The sequence below is a fragment of the Nanorana parkeri genome, unplaced genomic scaffold, assembly GCF_000935625.1.
Source record: "Nanorana parkeri isolate BGI_ZX_2015 unplaced genomic scaffold, ASM93562v1 scaffold224, whole genome shotgun sequence".
Classification (NCBI taxonomy): domain Eukaryota; kingdom Metazoa; phylum Chordata; class Amphibia; order Anura; family Dicroglossidae; genus Nanorana; species Nanorana parkeri.
Window position 1 is genome coordinate 1 of NW_017306492.1, and position 18,071 is coordinate 18,071.

Below are 18,071 nucleotides of genomic sequence, written 5' to 3' on the forward strand. Positions count from 1 at the left end.
ACTACTTGTCCTATTATTATTTTTCTTTATCTCAAGCGACCTAGTAAATACCAGGCCATTTATCCCGCATGCCCCCCTCCCCTTTCCCCCCTTATACTTTTTTTTTCTCTTTCCCCTCTGTCTTTCTTTTTTTTTTTTCTTTTTTTCTCAACCCTCAACCCACACAACCGACTGACTCACTTGCCTAACACGATGTTTTGTATGGGGTTTATATATATATTATATTTTTTTATATGGTTTGTTTTGCTGTGCAAAGTTTTAAAAACGATATTTATTTTTTTTGCATGTTATTGACAGGATGTCATTTCACTTAGGGTCAGAAGCCCCTTCCTTTTCCCACACACCTTCCTGGAATTCACAGTTGTTCCCATAAGCACTTGAACACTTACATGCCCCCCTTCTGAGATATTTGTGGGTCACTGACCAGCTGAGCAGGGGGAATATCTTCCCCCCCTTTTTTTTTTTTTCTTCCCTCCTAAATGCTTTAAATATTTTATTTGTTTATTTTTATTATATATATCGCAATGCATTTGAAATACTCTCTCTATGATCGCTTGAACAAGCAACTATTTGTTATTTAAGCACTTGTCTATCTTTTTTGTGAACACCGTCAAGGTATTTAAAATATAAAATAAAGAATTTAAAAATAAAGCATTTTTATTTCTGTCTGCATTGCTGTTGGAGAGTTCCCCTCACTTCCTGTCTGGCAGAACATTGCCATCACAACAGGAAGTAAGGGGAAATCTCTCAAACGGAGCCTGGGAAAGCAGTAAAAACCCGATAGGGGTTCTAATCCTCTATCCAAAGATTTAAAAAAAAACACATTTGGCTTAACATACACTTCGATTATAAATATCTGTCAATCCTTCAGCTTTTCTTGGGGCAAAGGGTCCTGCTGTCGCGGGTCGCGCGTGGCTACAGCAGGACCCTTTTTGGAGCGGATTTTGCCGCGATTCTAGCTTGCTCAATGCAAGCATTTGTGCGATGTCGCGTGACAAATCGTGCGTTATCACGCAAAATTCCAATCGCGCGACAAACACACGATTTGCGAATCGCGCAGTGTGAATGGGGCCTTAAGGTAATTTACTGTGCAAACTAACAATGATAAAAAGAGACAATCGCTCATGCCTTAAATCTAAAACTAAGAAACAAAGATTTTGGCTTGACATATATTTGAAGTCAGAAAGTCAAGTCAATCCGAGTTTTATATAATCAATATACAGTATATAATATACATATAATCAGATAGATTCAGCTGGAATTCACAGTGCTGCTAAGCAGGTCTGCAACCTCTTGTCACATGACTATGTGCTCTGTAACCTCCCATTTCCGAGGAAGTGCTTAGAACCTGGGAACACGCAGAGACTGCAGGTTTTTTTTTTCCATGGCCCTTAAGTAATTCAGTACACAGACAAGCATAGAGATTAAGGAGAAGATGATGGAATGAGCCTTCGAGTTGCTCTGTGGGTAGGCTGTGTGCCCCGAGCGATGTTCGCAACATTTGGGTTTTAAGGAAGAGATAACAATAATAACAAGTTTATGGATTGGTATTAAATAGTCTCTCCCTGGACGATCTGGGGGGCAAATGGCTGTATCTTGTCATCTTCTGGATTTCCACTGTGCTGAGGTCACATTCCAGCATCTCTCGAACCCACTCATCATCCAGAGAGCCGTCTACAAATTCCTGAAGGCTGATGATGGCTGGAAAGCAGAAGAAATCGAAATATAAGATTATTACAGCCGCCAATTTGTCTTTACAGTGCACAGTACACTACATATACAGTACAGGCTTCAGATTGGGAAGTTCCAATTCATTCCAAAATTGATTGTTAATGGCAAAAGAAAATTTGAACGATACTTGTCAAGACTCTGATGGCATTATTAAGATTTTTCATATAAAAATTTATATATTATATACCGAGTTTGGCATTCAGCTTTAATGTAACAATTTTTTTCTGTTACTCTTACCATCGTGATCCTTGTCCAGACGGATGAAGATGCGATTAGTGCATTCCTCGGCAGTCATGGGGTTGATCTTCGTGAGGGACGCTGCAAGACTCATTTTATATACCGCCTGTACATGAACATGGAAAAGTCACTTGGACGACTTGGTGGAAATAACGAATCAGAAAAACATTAAAGTAGACCAAGCATCATATATTTTTTTTTATGCTTATACCATGAATGCTAAGTAATGTGTCAGTGTAAAACTTCCAGGTACAGAACTCTCTGTACCTGGAAGTTTTCTCTTTAGAATTCATCTAAACAGAACTCTTATCTAACCAGAAAAAAACTAAATTCCCTGTGTACTCATTGTAATGCATGTATTATCGGGTGCCTATTTGTCTTAATTTGCTTTTAATTACTGCATTTCAACCACTGGGGGAGAGGAAACTGAGGAAATGCTTCCTCCTGCTTGCAGCAATCAGATTGTGCTACCATAGACTAGGCACAGTCAGTGGACTGCTTGCAGAAATCGAAGCCTGAGTATATAATATGCAAATATGTCTGCCCCCATGTACATATACACAGGACCGTCCCTATAATAAGGTCGACCCACCTCAGGAAGCGAAAAGTGTAGGAGTGCCCATGCACATATAATTACAAATTACACATAGCAGTAAGTTTTTTAGAACATTAACACACACTGATGATTATGTACATCAAATTAAATATAGACGATGGTTTTCGATCTGGGTCCGAATAGTAGGTGCCACACCCCTAGAATTTAAATTCGACAAGGACAGAAAGTGGGGTTTTGAGAGCACCAGAGGAACTTACTCCACAAAGAAATTCATATAAAAGAGTTAATTTTAATTACATTCATTAAACACAAAGGCTAGATATACAATCCAAATTAAAATCAGCTAATTAGATAGCTCCCTGTGTGCTCTCTCCATATGTCCCCTTCCTACAGCATGATTAAATCATAACAAGATAAGTGCATAGTTTAGGAAACAATCTGATAAGTACAGACGATCAAGGATAAGGGATAATAATTCCTTAGAAGCTTAAATGCTGTATGGGGTTGGTAGAGGTTCATAAATGGAGGAGCTGATACGACGTTTTGCGCACCCAGGCGCTTCTTCAGGTACAGGAGGTATCTATATAATTTGTAAAATATGAAAATCATGATGAACGTTCTTAATTCTCCTTAGAGTAAAAATATAGTACATATATAGGAGGGGTACTATGTTGGTCAATTCCCAATATTGAGTTTACCCCTCAAACTCAATATTGGGAATTGACCAACATAGTACCCCTCCTATTTTTAGGGGGGACTACGCAGGGGCGTAGCTCGACCAGACCCGGCCAGACACATATACACACCAGAGCACATAAATTGGTAGGCAAAGTTAATTTGACTATGTACTATATTTTTACTCTAAGGAGAATTAAGAACGTTCATCATGATTTTCATATTTTACAAATTATATAGATACCTCCTGTACCTGAAGAAGCGCCTGGGTGCGCGAAACGTCGTATCAGCTCCTCCATTTATGAACCTCTACCAACCCCATACAGCATTTAAGCTTCTAAGGAATTGTTATCCCTTATCCTTGATCGTCTGTACTTATCAGATTGTTTCCTAAACTATGCACTTATCTTGTTATGATTTAATCATGCTGTAGTAAGGGTAAATATGGAGAGAGCACACAGGGAGCTATCTAATTAGCTGATTTTAATTTGGATTGTATATCTAGCCTTTGTGTTTAATGAATGTAATTAAAATTAACTCTTTTATATGAATTTCTTTGTGGAGTAAGTTCCTCTGGTGCTCTCAAAACCCCACTTTCTGTCCTTGTCGAATTATGTACATCAAATTGATAGATTTAAAAAAAAATTAAGTTTCTACATTCTCTTTAAAGATACAGATTTTGCCATTGGACTAATTTGTCATAGAACTACTAGTAGACACAGATGTAAGGGCAAATGACCCATGTGGCTTGCCTCCTTTATTGATTGTGTATGTGCTGCATGCACTCACACAATCATCTCAGTGCATGCATATCAGCACAGGGACCTGTCACCAGATAAAAGCTTCCTATTGCTCCATGCTGATTAATCTACCTATGTTCCTAAACTTAATCATCAATGTTGACCTCTGGCTTGCCTGACCACACTTTTCAATTGTTTCCCTTCACCTGACCTGGGTTGTCCTGCGACCTCACCTGCCAACTTGTACCTTGGTTGGTTACCTATTACTCTGGTTGCCATCTCAGCTTCCATTGTAATACTTCTATAGCTACCTGTTTGGAATCCTGCTTCTTCACAACTCAGCTTTTTACCTATGTCACGACCATGATGGGGCAAACCATGAAGCCACCCCTGGTAGCTCTCTGCAGCAAAACATTCATCCTTCACCAGTGGGAGATCTGGAGAAGACACATTGAAAACAGAATTCAAGAGCATTCCCTTTAATCTTCACTAACCTTCATGATGTCCAGCATCTCAGTGCGAGTGATTGCTCCATCTCTGTCCTTGTCATACAACTTGAAGGACCACCTAAGCTTCTCCTCTGGGGTCCCATGTGCGAGCATGCTGATTGCTGTAACATATTCCCGGAAGTCCACAATTCCATCCTACAGCCAAGATTAGAGAACAATAGTAATGCATGGAGTGAGTAGTTACTACCTCCTGAGAGTCCTTAGTATGGCAGTACGTTCATGGTTCTTGGATCCCAAAGGGACAAGGTTTGCTGGAGATAGCGGGCTTGTACTGCTTGGATAAGGTCACAGTGAACCTGGTATTGAAAGCAAATGTAAACCCCCAAATGAATAATATGTGTATCATGAAAAAAACTACCATTTAAAAAAAAAAAAATCCATGTTTTCGCTTCCTGTCTACATACACTCCAGCGATGGCTGCAAGGCAGGGTGGGTTTCCTGATGGGGACTACAATGGTCCCTGTCTGTATAATGTGTGGTGAAACTGTCACGTTTAGCCTCCATCAGATGCCTGTGGGACAGGGTGACAACACAGGAGCATAATTGAAAGACAGGGACAGAGAGTTATCCCTTTATAACAGGAAGTACCTGAAGTAGGTACAGGAACAGGAAGTACAACTTCTGAAATGACATTGTCTTTGCATACGGGAGAGTTACCTGTTACTTTGCCCAGCAAAGGTAAATTACATGTTCACTTTGATGATCTTCAGTATAAATCCTAATGGTCAATTTAGTTGTCATTTTAAGCTGGAGGAGGCTTACACACGGCGAGGGCAGCTGCATATGTGGACACTATACTTATACTAAAAAACTAGGAGGGATCCAAAGAGTTCACTTAAATTGGAGGAGTTCTCATTCCCAAGGGCAGGTGTCTTCACCAATTACTATTAAATATACATCTAGAGAGAATATACATCCAGTGGGGTATCTAGGGTATTGCAGACAGGGTACATGCCTCGGGCACCACTAATGCAAAACTGGGTAAAGGGACTGAGTAATGTAAGTAATTCCTCTACCCTGGTTGCATATTTACAAGCAAACACCTCTCCTCCTGCCTGGGACCGTGGGACCGATTGGCATTGGTGTAATTGGAGATCTGAATGGATGGAGATGGTGATCTGAATGGGTCTGGCATCATTCTATTAATATTCTATAAAGGTGAAAAGATATCCCATATCCAGTGCTGTACGTTCCCTATTACACACCGTCTCATTCTATATGCCATGCTGTACGTTCCCTATTCCAAACCGTACCTGCACCAACCCAAAGGCCCAGCAGTTCTAATGTGTATGTGTGTGTCTGCGTGTGCAAGAACTGGGGTGTCAGATGTTTTCACAGGGCACAATTTCAGTGCTTGCCATAGGCGCTGTTTACCATAGATATGCCCGACACCACCGGAGAATTACTTCTTAAAAATATATTCTTTTATATAAAAAGCATACAGTCATACGTTAGGCCAAAATATATCCTCCCAAAGACTATACTTTCAGGGATCATTTATATAGCTCTTGACTGTCGAAAAGTGTACAAAATATATCCTCCCTAAACCACATAAAACAGACCTAAGTTGTTCAAAATGTACTCCTGCTACCCCAAACATCAGACAGTGTGGAAATAGCATACAATAGGGTACATTCAAATGAAGTGCCCAAAAACAGGAGGAATTTATCAAAACTGGACTAGACATAATCTGGAGACGTTGTCTATGGCAACAAATCATGTTTTGTTTATTATTTTCATAGCTCAAGTTAACAAACTGAAGAAGGAAACTGATTGGTTGCCGTGGGCAACTGCTCCAGACTCTGTCTGCTCCAGTTTTGATAAATTCCCCCTATGACTATTGCACATATACATTTACTATATAAGGTTCCTCAACATCTAAGAGATAATCACACACAAAATGCATTTTTTTCTTAGCTGGCCTCAATGTAGCTATTAAATTTCCTTTTGCCCAGATATAGATTTTATATGTGGGCACAATCTAAGAACTCTTCGATGGCTTTTGTATACAAAGTAACCACTCTGGTGACCATGCATGTTTATGGAACCACTATTGTTCTTCAACATAACAGATTATAACCTGAGTTTACCCATCCACTTATGCTTAGCGTTTTTTTATAATGCTTTTTATTTCTCTATTGATAATATTCCTGACTAGAGCATTACATTTTTTATAAATAATATTTATGTAATAATATGTTTGTAAGAAAACATTAATTTGATTTAGTTACATAAATGAACCACTGTGACTAAGTCCCAAAGGGGGCTGAAACGTATCAGAGGGAGGGCAGAATCCAGAGTCCAGCAGGAGATGTGATTGACTATGAACAATAAAATTTGTTGAATATCAAGACTAGCGGTGGAGCAGCCTTCATTTCTACATTTGGATTACATTTCTAGTAGGTGGAGCTCCTGTTGTTTACAGCACTGAATAGCTGAAGTTCAAACGTTCACACACAGTTGATCCTTGCCTCTCCCTCCATGGCTTTTCTGTTCAGAAGGGTTGTGCAAGGTTTCTATTATAGAGATACAGTCCAAAGGCAGACAGCTCCCGCTGTGCTCTCTTTTTAGAAAACTCACAGTGCTCTGTGCCATTGGTGTACCTGGTATTAAATGTTTTTTTTTTTTAAACGAAACATTTTATATAAATGGTAAAAACATGTACTCATTTAAATGGGAACTAGAATTCACCCAATGTCATTATAGTTGCCCTTTAAAGATGAATTCCAGGCAGCTATAATAGGCATAGACTAATGCAGTTCTGTATTCATTGAAAACAAGCAGTTTAAGTACCTGAATCTGACTTGGTATCACGTTCTTGCAGTCCGTGTACAGCAGAGCTCAGATTGGGAGAGGAAGAAGCATCACAAGTGGACAGCTGTGGTGCAGTGTTCATGTGCTAACAAGGGATGTGCTAAAAGGAGGACAGAGCATAGTGACTTAGAGATGAGCTCATTAGTCTGCTGCTTCTCCTTTAACTAGGGAAGGTTATAAGACCTGTACGTGTTACTGAACTGCAGCAGAGAAAAATCAGGTCTCCTGCTCTGCCATTCAGGGCTGTACTGTGTGGCAGAGCTGTGTAAATCTTAGGAATGGGTGGAGAGAAATGCAAATGGCAGGTAAAACAGCTCTTATACATGCATATCATCTGTGTATTATGCTGTTTGCCTGGAGTTCAGCTTTAAAGCTCTGATTAGAAGACCTGGGACTGCACTTACCCCATTGTTATCCAGGGCTCGGAATATCTCCTCTGCGTATTCTGAAGATTTTTCTCCCACGGTGTAGTCACAGAAATATTGACGGAATTCATGCAGAGTGATAAATCCACTGGGACATTCCTGGACAAACTTTCTGTAACAAAACACAGGCTGATGAAGAAACTACACTGTGCATTAAAGGGATTGTATTGAGGACGTGTGCATATTTTCTTCTTCATTTATTTAGGTCAATTGTAAATAAAAATCAATTAGTACAAATATTTTTCTTTTTCTGAGCAAATATATATATGAAATATTGTATATTAATATTTGTATTTTCCCAGTAAGTTTAGCTTTTGGCTTCTTTTTTTATTTTCTACAGCCTGTGGGGAAAAGGACTGTTGTTTATAGACCTCTATAACTTAAACTGGAAATTATGCACAGAAGTGAATGCTTCATCACAGTTACACCCCCCTCAATATAGGACTAAGCTTCACTCAGACAAAAGAAGCCTTAAGGTGGGCAGCTACTGTGGCACTGACTCTTTAACTAATCATAGTGCTCTGGGAATTCTTTTTCATTTATTATAAGTGTTGGGTTTTCTTTTAAAACAGAATTAATCTGTTTCCAGTGTAGAGGGCTTTTAGTGCTACAGCATACAAAGATATTTGCCAACACCGGGCCTTGACCTCAACCCTATTGGACACCTTTGGTATGAATAGAAATGGCAATTATGAACCAGATCTCAACCAACATCAGTACCTGACCTTACAAATGCTCTTTCAAACTGAATAGGCACAAATGGCAGAATAGGCACAAATTCCCAGAGACGCACTCCAAAAAGCCTTTCCAAAAGAGTGGAGGTGGTTACAGCAGCAGGAGAAGAAGAGGAGGAACTCCATATTAATGACCATGGTTTTGGAATTGGATGTTCATCATGTTCATATTGGTTTGATATTCCCAACCCCCTCCCCGACCCCTGTAGCGCTGGGCCTGCTCCCTATCAGCATGTTTTTTTTTCTTCACTTACCTTAGGACCCCTAATGCCCTGTTTTTTCCGCCCTCACCCTGCAGCGCCCTCAGGTGGCCCCTTGCCTTGCCTTGCGGTAGCGCCGGGCCTGCAGTCAATTCACAACTAATATTATTTCATTACTGGGCAGTTGCTGGAGAGACGGACTTTACTGGAGTAATCTCCAACTCACCCCAATTCTACCGACCCATTAAGGCCATTCATGGCCATCCCTATAATGAGGCAACCTTTTCTAGCCAGAGCATTTCAGAGCCAGGTGGGGAGTAGCGTTGGGTTCGCTGTTCGAGCCGAACGGTAAACACACGAACTGTCAGGGTGTTTGGCGGTCTATTTTCCCGCCGATCATCCCGCACAAGGCACTGTACCTTGTGAGCCCTGATTGGCTAAAGCCTTGAACCTGACCACAGGTCAGGTGTAAGACTTTGCCCAATCAGGGCACAGAGAACTTTGAAGCCATGATTGGCTCAACTGTCACAACTGCAAACAGTTGGGGGGAGCTAGCTGTCACTGCTAGCTCTGCCCAAATGTTTATATGTTACCGCCATTTATCAAAATGCCATTCTGCAACGGGTGTTTGTCACGAGTGATTGTCCCGTCGTCTGTTTTTTTATTTTTTTATTTCCACTTATTTTTTTTTATTTCGTCGATTTGTCATCGTCGTGGACAGCGCTGGACGTTGTGATTGACCCTGGATTACGTCGGTGGATCCCTTTTGTGGGTTTTTTTTTAACAATAAAGGACTTGTCAAAATCCTTTGTTGTGTTTTTCTTCAATTGGCAGGGCCTTTCCGGCCCTGCCAGGCCTATGCTCGGATCAGGCAGCAAAAGGCTAAGGACACCCTGAGGCCATTACAAGAAGGACAAACGCCCCAATAATTTTGTTCCTTTGGGCATTGCTGGAGGACACAAAACAATTTTATGGGTAGATCTCACTGTGGGAGTTCCCCATCGATTGGAATAACCCCCAGCGAGTGTTCAGTCAGGCTCACAAGACTTGAGACAACAGAGGAAACGAAACAATGTTTCCAAGGAAAGTCTCAACTGGGACTGGTATAGTCGTCTCATGAAAACTGACCGCTACCGGCAGTTTATATGATGGAAAACAGATTTAAAAAAATGTTCAGCAGATGAATTTTCTGGTGACATCGGTCTATTGTGAGGATTGCATTACCAAAAATTCTTACCTTGTTCAAGACATATGTCATAATTAGGGATGCACCAATACCGATACTAGTAATGGGATCAGTGCCGATACCAAATATTTGGGCAAGTATTTGTGCTCGCACAAATGCTCCCGATACTATCCCGATACCGGAACCTCCGGTATGAGGAAGCCGGGCGTTGAGTCATTACACACTGCCCGGCTTTCTAATTGGCAGGGAAGCCGGCTCCATGTTCCTGATCGGTCAGGAAGCTGGCCAATCAGGAAGCCGGGTGGCGAGTCATTACACAAAGCCCGGCTAATAGGGAAGCCGGGCGGCGAGTCATTACACGCTGCCCGGCTGCCTTAATGGTACTTCCGGTATCGGCAAGTACCGGAAAAATATTGGTCCTCGTACTCAATACCGAAAAACTAGTATCAGTGCATCCCTATTCATAATTGCATATGTCTAAAGCAGGGGTAGGCAATCTTGGCACTCGAACTTCTGTAGAACTGCAAGTCCCATGAGGCATTGCAAGACTCTAACGGCACAGGCATGATTCCCGCAGGCAAAGGCATAATGGGATTTGTAATTTCACTACAGCTGGAGTGCTGAGGTTGCCTACCCCGATCTAAAGCCATATGGGGTGAAATGGTTAAAACCCTTGCCAGATTTGTTATGTTTCCCATTGAAAGGATTTTTCTTCACTTTCTGTTGTGGCGATAAAGCAGGAAGTGAGAGGAAATCTCTCCAAAATGAGATGCATCTCCTCTTAGACATTTCTGTGCATGTGTCCTCTTTGGAAGGTTTTCCTTCTGTTCTAGTGACAACTGTAAAGTTTTGGATCTACTATCACTTTTTGGGCCACTGACAATGGTCAGCCGGCCAAATAGAGAGTGTGCAGCCGGGACACAGACAGCAAAGGATGAATTTCTGCAAAGTACATACAGCTACAAAGGTCAGTGAGGGTTTGTTTTAAATCTGATTTAATGCTTAAGAATATGTAAATACGTGAATGTCCATAGCCTGGCCATAGGTTCACATAAAACCTTCACACCTTTAACTAAGCTAAAATCGATCCTTCCTCCAACTTTAAAGCTTACAAAACCCAAAAGCAAAATTGTTATATATTGCAGCTTAGCAATTCTTAATGCAGAACTCTGGATAAAAATTTTAAAACAAATGACACATCATTGGGGATCTCTGTGACAGGAAAGGATATTAAATGTCAAAACTGCTTCTGATAATCAGAGGTTTAAGAGGGGAGCATCTCCACAACATAGAGGGAGGTGTTCTGTAGTTCATGGGGAGAACAGGGAACAATTCTTGCCGCTAACAGTCGGAGTGCACAATAAATTATCGGCTCACTGGATTATCGGCAGGATCAACAGGTATTTTTTTGCGCTCATCAAACAGATATATAAAATACACACTTTCAATGGAAAATGTAAACGGGGAACCAAAAGTTCATTACAAACATTTTTGGGTGCTCATGGCCTCTGCAATCTACATCGCAAAGGCAGCTGCTCTAGAAATATTAAAGAAAAATATTTTTTTTTTGCCAAATCCTATTGTGATCTGCATAACTTACAATGTACTCAGGCAGTTTTAGAGCCCTTGTGCCCGAGGGCTCAAAAGGCGCAGACACCCTTTCCTCATTATAAACTCCTGTAGGGTAGATACATCTCTCTCATTTGCCATCCCGACTCGACCCAGCTTTGCCATCACAATTTACAAACACCAGGCGAAATGTATACAAACAATTACCTATACCATTCATGCAGCTCCAGGACGTAGGTGCCACATTTTCGTGGCATGGAGGCCACTTGACCCATGACTGAGCGACATCAGAAGACCAAACTGCGCCCGTCCCCAACAGCAGAATTTATACAAGGTAACAGATTAACAGAACGGCATCTGCCAAATGACATTACAAGTATTTAATCTGCTCAGGCTCGCTGCCCTGGGCCTAATGTGATTACATCTACTATAACTATAATTCACTTTAACCACAACACAGCCCTGCCCGAACCCTCCAGGCTGCCAAGCACAGATCAACTTTGAGGATCGCCATTATGTATATTAATAAAGCATGTTTAGATGCCGAATGTCCTGTCGTTCTTTATAAATATGTCCCTCCCTTTTTTGTGTCCAGAAATGTACTGAGATTGTTGTTTTGTTAAATGGCATTTATTCTAAAGCATTGTGTATCATGAATAATTATGGTTTTTCATCCCTTTTTTCCATCTCAGTACTGCTGATGTTATCTAGCCAGTTCCTGTCCACGCACACTCGCTCCAGTGTCGGCTGCACATTTATATTTATTTATATATTACAATTATTTATAAATCTGGAAATACATTGGAGGCAATGTGGAAGGTGAAATGAAGGTGGTTTTTGGTGATTTTAATGGTGAAATGGGCTTTAAATATCTACTGAAGGTTATGGAATATCATCTAAACTAACTTGGGCCATTCTTGTGTCAAAAAACTGCAACTCATTTGTCTCAATAAATAAGAATATACAGAGAGTGGGAGCAAAAGAAAAAAAATAAGGTGAAAGTACGCAAGTAATGATCAAATACACTCAACAACGGAAAAACCCACAGACACAAATAACACTAAGGGGTGCATTTATTTAAAAAAAATTGAAGAACCATTGGTCCTGTGAAACTCTGAGTACATTATTTTGTGCAAATGGAGGCAGAAAGGATCATGAGAGAGTGGGAACAAAAGAAACAAAATAAAAAAAGCGTGAAACTATGCAAAGAATGAGCAAATACACATAAAAAAGGAAAAATCCATACATACAAATGATACTAAGGGGTGTATTTATAAAAAAAATGTGAAGACTCATTGGTCCTGTGAATCTCTGTGTACATTCCTTTTGTGAAAATGGAGGAGGAAATGAACGTTATTAGTATATTTTGGAGTGTAATATCAGAAAAATACAACAATATGGTCACTAGATGGAGCTGAGAAGCACATGAAATTAATACGTTCTTATGCTCCTCCTGCAGGCCCAGGACCATCATGGCAGGTGGGGCAGAGAACGATCAGTGAACATCTGTTCGCTCATCACCCCTGTGCTGAATGAAGCCAGAAATGATTTTTCATCACTTCCAGTTTCAGAGCAGTAATTCATAATCTGTGCTGATTAGCTTCATTGGAGTACAGTGGTGACAATAGACCCCTAAATGTCTCCTTAAAGAGAACCTGCCACGACTAACATGCTATTACCTAGGGGTTTGTGAGCCCCCTATGTAATTATTATTATTATACAGGATTTATATAGCTTTACAATATAAGACATATAGAAGACATTACAATCACAATACAATTCAAGAGAAGATGGTGAGGAGGGCCCTGCCCATGAGGGCTTACAATCTAATAGCAAAGAAGTTAAGTAAAGTTGACTTAAAGTGACATTAAACCCTCAGATTTTTTAACATAAACCAATACTGTAATGTGTTCCTTACTGTAATCCATGACAATTTCCCTTCTCTTTGCTGCTCTTCCTTTTAAATCCTCGTGTCTTCTCATGCTTGGGGAGAACTTCCCTTTGCAGCTGAGTGCCTCTTCGTGTAGTGCTGGCTCAGGTTGCAAACCTACACACAGACACCATGTATCCATTCCAGAGACAAGGCAGTCTGCTGCAAAACAGAAGTTCTGCCCAGCATGAGAACAGATACAGATTTAAAAGGAAGAGCAGCAAAGAGAAGGGAAACAACCATGGATTACAGTAAGGCGCACATTACAGTACTGTTTTATGTAAAAAAAATCTGAGGGTTTAATGTCCCTTTAAGTAAAATAAAAAAATAAAGTTAAATTAAACAAATACAAAAACACATTTTTTAAATTAAACAAATACAAAAACACATACATGCAATATAGGTCAGCTGTGCTCGCGGCAACTTTATCACATATATTTTACCAAAAATTAGTAAAAATTTGTTTATCTGCACTAAAATTAATTTAAGCATATTTTTTACTGAAAATTTGGGTTTGCTAAATAGTTGAGCTAATATCATGTGACATAAAAATTGCAACTGCCGTCATTTTATTGTACAGGGTCTCTGCTTTCAGTAAATATATAATTCAAGGAGAGGCGTTTAAGTAATCTTCAGGCCTAAAATGTGCATTTTAACGTGTCCAAAAATGTAAAAACAGATCTGACAGAGAAAGGGTTGAACTAGTCTAACGGGGTTATTCACAAAGCTGCCCAAGGCAGCCGAGTAAATAACCAAGCTGTAGTGAAGTGAGCTGAACAATGTGGTACCAAGCAGAATAGCAAATCAATGAGAATAGTTTTTTAAAAAAGTTGAAAAAAATATTTAAAAATGTAAATAAATTGAAAGATTTTAAAATACAGATTTTTTTAAAAAGCAAAAAGAACAAAACAATTGGGCGGAGCCAGCAGTGACAGCTAGCTCCGCCCAACCATTTCCTATTTGCCACCACCTGCTAGAGTCTTCTAGCAGGTCCCGGATAATGAATAAAAACTGGGCGGAGCCAGTCGTGACGTCACGGCCGGCTCTGCCCAGTTGTTATTGTTTAATGACAGTTCAGCGTCCCCAGGTCATTTGGGGACGCTGATCTGTCATTACATCTGGGCGGAGCCTGCCGTGACATCACGGCTGGCTCCGTCCAGCTGTCATGGGGGGGGGGCGAAAGGCCAACCTTTGGCTGGCCGTTCGCCCCGCATCTGCTGACACAATTCGGCTCAGTTGACACGAACCAAATGCCTTCGGCTCGGCTGAGCTGCTCAGCCGCCTCAGGTGCTGTATGGGCTATAGTAAATAGCTCGTACAGCAGCCCTTTGGTTTAGTCGCAACCAAAGCTAGCCGAAGCTACGGCTGGATTCTTCGGCAGCTTTGTGAAACGACCCCTAAGTATCTGAAACTGTCTTGATTTCAGATGTAATCCTCTGTACAGAAGATCACAGACTAGGAGAAGGAGAGGCAGCATTAAGAGCCAATCAGCTGTGCTGAATGTACAGTATATGAACTTACAAGGAACATGCTGAGAACAGAAGGATAAGGTCATCAGTCTGTTGCTGCTCTTTCACTGTACACAGAATGTGGGTCGTGACCAAATTCTATTATATAACTACAGTTGAGAAAAGTCAGGTCACCAAACTGTTCCTGCTGTAAACAACTCATTAAATCTAGGACTAAATTAACATAAATACAAATCCTTTAGCAGGTGACACAGCTTAAATATACTGTAGGTATTTCAGCTTTGCAATTAACATTAAAACTTAACTCAGGTCAAACAGTTAGGATGCAGCCTGTGACTAATTGAACTAATAATTTGAGTTATCCTTTAAATATTTATATTCCACTAACTCATTCAGAACAAATAGTGCATGACAAATAGCTTATTTGTTTTCTCACATGAAATTCGGCCAAAGAAAAGATGATTGCACACTGCAAACTTCTTCTGTTTGTTATCGGAACAAGACAAAAATTATTACATAACCGCACAAGATGTAGAAGAAGGCGTAATCAGAAAGAGGGAGAGTCCATCGTCTGGGGATTATATCAGTCTGTGCCCCAGAATGGTGCATTTTACCAGGCCAAAGGTTGGATGTTTCCCAGTAGGGATGAGTGAGAGTTAAGGGGGTTATTCACAAAGCTGCCGAAGGCAGTCAAGTGAATAACTGAGCCGTAGTGAAGTGAGCCGAACAACGTTTGGCTATTCACTGTGAACCAGTATGGCTGATTTCAGCAGTACATCAGCTGAAATCAGCCGTACATCGGCTGCTTTTGACTGCACTTCGGTCACCGAAGTGCAGAAGGTTCCGAAACTCCGGCAGCTCACTTGCTGCTGTTCGCCCCTATTCTCAAAGGGGCCGAACAGCAGTGAGTGAATAGCCGAATGCCGCCGAGCGGCATTCTGCTCGGTAACATAATTTTAAAAATGTAAAAAAATAGGAAAATTAAGAAATAAATACAAATATTCTAAAGAAAAGTAAAAAAGTAAAAAATATTTTTTTTAAATGCTGCATGCCGACCCGACCACATGCAACGAACTCCCGCCGCATAATGAAGCATCTCACAGATGCCGGCAAAAGAAAAACAATTGAGCAAAGCTAGCTGCGCCCCAACTGTTTCCTATTGGCCGGCACCTGCCAGAGTCTTCTAGCAGGTCCCGGCCAATTAATAACAACTGGGCAGAGCCAGCCATGATGTCACGGCCGGCTGCGCCCAGTTGTTATTGTTTAATGGCAGATCAGCATCCCCAGGTCATTTGGGGATGCTGATCTGTCATTACAACTGGGCGGAGCCAGCCGGTCATTTCTTCCCCCCCAGTTTCGGACGACCTTTCTCCACGCTTCGGCTGTCACTTCGGCTCAGCCGAGCTGAAGCATATGCCTTCAGCTCGGCTGAGCCGCTTGGCTGCCTTCGGCTGCTGCATGAGCTATTGTGAATAGCCCGTATAGCAGCCCTTCGGTTCGACTGAACCGAAGGGCAGATCCGGCCGAAGGATCAGCCGAAGCTACGGTGGAATCCTTCGGCTCTCTAGTGAATAACCCCCTAAGGGTTCTAATTTCTCCAAAATTTCTATGAAAATTTAGTAAAAATTTTGAGATATTTGTGAAATTTCTTCCTTTTGCCAAATTGCTTTGGAGTGAATAGGAAAGGTAAAATGGTTGCTGTTGGTACATTTTAAGGGTAGAGTGGCATTTAAATGTCTCCTGAGGGTTACAGAACCTCCACTTAATTACCTGGACCTGCTCTTTTGCCAAAAAAACAGACCCTTATGAGGCTCATTAGTTCATTTTTTTTTCCGCACACAATTAAACAAAAAAACACCAACAATGATCAAATATGTAAACAAAACACACAAAAAACATTGATACAAAGAACACTAATGCTGGCTTAACACCTTTTGTGGTGCTTCAATGCACGTGCGTTACTTTAAGTGACACTAAACTCAGGAGTTAAATCTTAAAAATGCATTCATGTACCTTAACTATTAACAAAACTGTAAGATGGACTTCTCTTTTATGCTTCCCCTTCATCTGCTATATGACAGCTGCCGCTTGTAAACACCAGATTAGGCATTCCTGCTGCAGGGAAAAAGCAAGTTCCTGATGCAGGAATCCCTAATCGCACCTAAACTTACAGATATGAATGGGGCCGTATTGTCGGTGTATTGGGGTCCGTTGTACCATACCAGATAGAGTTACATTTTATTTTAAAGTATGAAATTTTGCAAGCGGCCCCCATGGAAGAAAAAAATTTGTTGAGGGGCCCCCGAGGGAATTGAGTTTGAGACCCCTGAGCTAAACGATATTTATGAATCAAAATTTGTTGCATAAAAGTGACATTAAGGGGGTTATTCACAGTGAATAACCGAGCTGAAGTGAATTGAGCCGAACAACGTTCAGCTATTCACTACAGCTCAGTACGGCTGATTCCAGCTGTACATCGGCTCCGCCCGGCTGTTGTCTTTCGCGGGGAGAATGGTCGGCTTCGGCAGACTTTTCTCCCCACTTTGGCTGTCACTACAGCTCAGCCAAGCCGAAGCATATGCCTTCAGCTCGGCTGAGCCGCTCGGCTGAGCCGCTCGGCTGCCTTCAAATTGTAAATACCCCGTATAGCAACCCTTCGGTTCGACTGAACCGAAAGACTCCAGCGGCTGAAGCGAGCCGAAGTATCAGCCAAAGGTATGGCTGGATCCTTCAGTTCATTAGTGAATAACCCTCTAAATGTTTACTTCTTTTCTTTTTAACTTTTGACACTTCACAGAAACCATAATAAAAACAAAACTGCGTGTGGTTTCAGTAAAAGAAAAAACAAACAGCGTACAGTAAAATAGTAAATAAACACACAACACTGTGTCCATTGATGTAATCCACAGGTCAATTACATCATCTAGCGATGTAGATCCACATCAATCACAAATGGACGACAGCCACCGACTCATGTCCAATCCTGACGAACACCAGCCACAAAATAACAGCTCTGCTCCCGAATGTCAACAAACGGGCAGAGTGAGTCGTGACATCATGGGAGTTGTTCCACCCATTTGTTTACATTCTGTGACAGCTCTGTGTCTCCTAATGGAATGAAAACAAATGGGTGAAACAAATACTGTGACGTCATGACTCGCTACAGCACTGTGTTGACATTTGGGAGCAGAGCTGTCATTTTGCCGCCGGTGTTTGTTGGGATCGGACGTGTCGGCAGGTTTTTTGTTTTTTTTTGGTGGGTCGGCACCGAGATTCCTATAAGCCCCATGCCCACA

At 41.2% G+C, this 18,071-nt stretch overlaps 1 protein-coding gene across 1 annotated transcript; it reads right to left on the bottom strand.

Annotated features, from left to right (window-relative positions):
- Positions 1–1,537: 1,537 nt before the first annotated feature.
- Positions 1,538–11,651, bottom strand: LOC108786714 (guanylyl cyclase inhibitory protein). Its single transcript, XM_018556068.1, has 5 exons — positions 11,584–11,651; positions 7,667–7,799; positions 4,434–4,583; positions 1,969–2,074; positions 1,538–1,701 (listed from the first exon to the last, which is right to left on the bottom strand). The coding sequence occupies exons 1-5, from the start codon at positions 11,649–11,651 to the stop codon at positions 1,538–1,540; spliced, it is 621 nt and encodes a 206-aa protein (XP_018411570.1).
- Between the last annotated feature and the right edge of the window lie 6,420 nt (positions 11,652–18,071).

What these genes read in the sequence shown, in the direction of transcription:
- LOC108786714 (XM_018556068.1), bottom strand. Translation starts at nt 11,651, where the DNA reads ATGGGTCAAGTGGCCTCCATGCCACGAAAATGTGGCACCTACGTCCTG. An exon ending in AGATGCTGGACATCATGAAG is followed by an intron (nt 2,075 to 4,433) that starts GTTAGTGAAGAT and finishes GTTCATGTACAG; the next exon opens with GCGGTATATAAAATGAGTCT. An exon ending in TCTGGACAAGGATCACGATG is followed by an intron (nt 1,702 to 1,968) that starts GTAAGAGTAACA and finishes TCTGCTTTCCAG; the next exon opens with CCATCATCAGCCTTCAGGAA.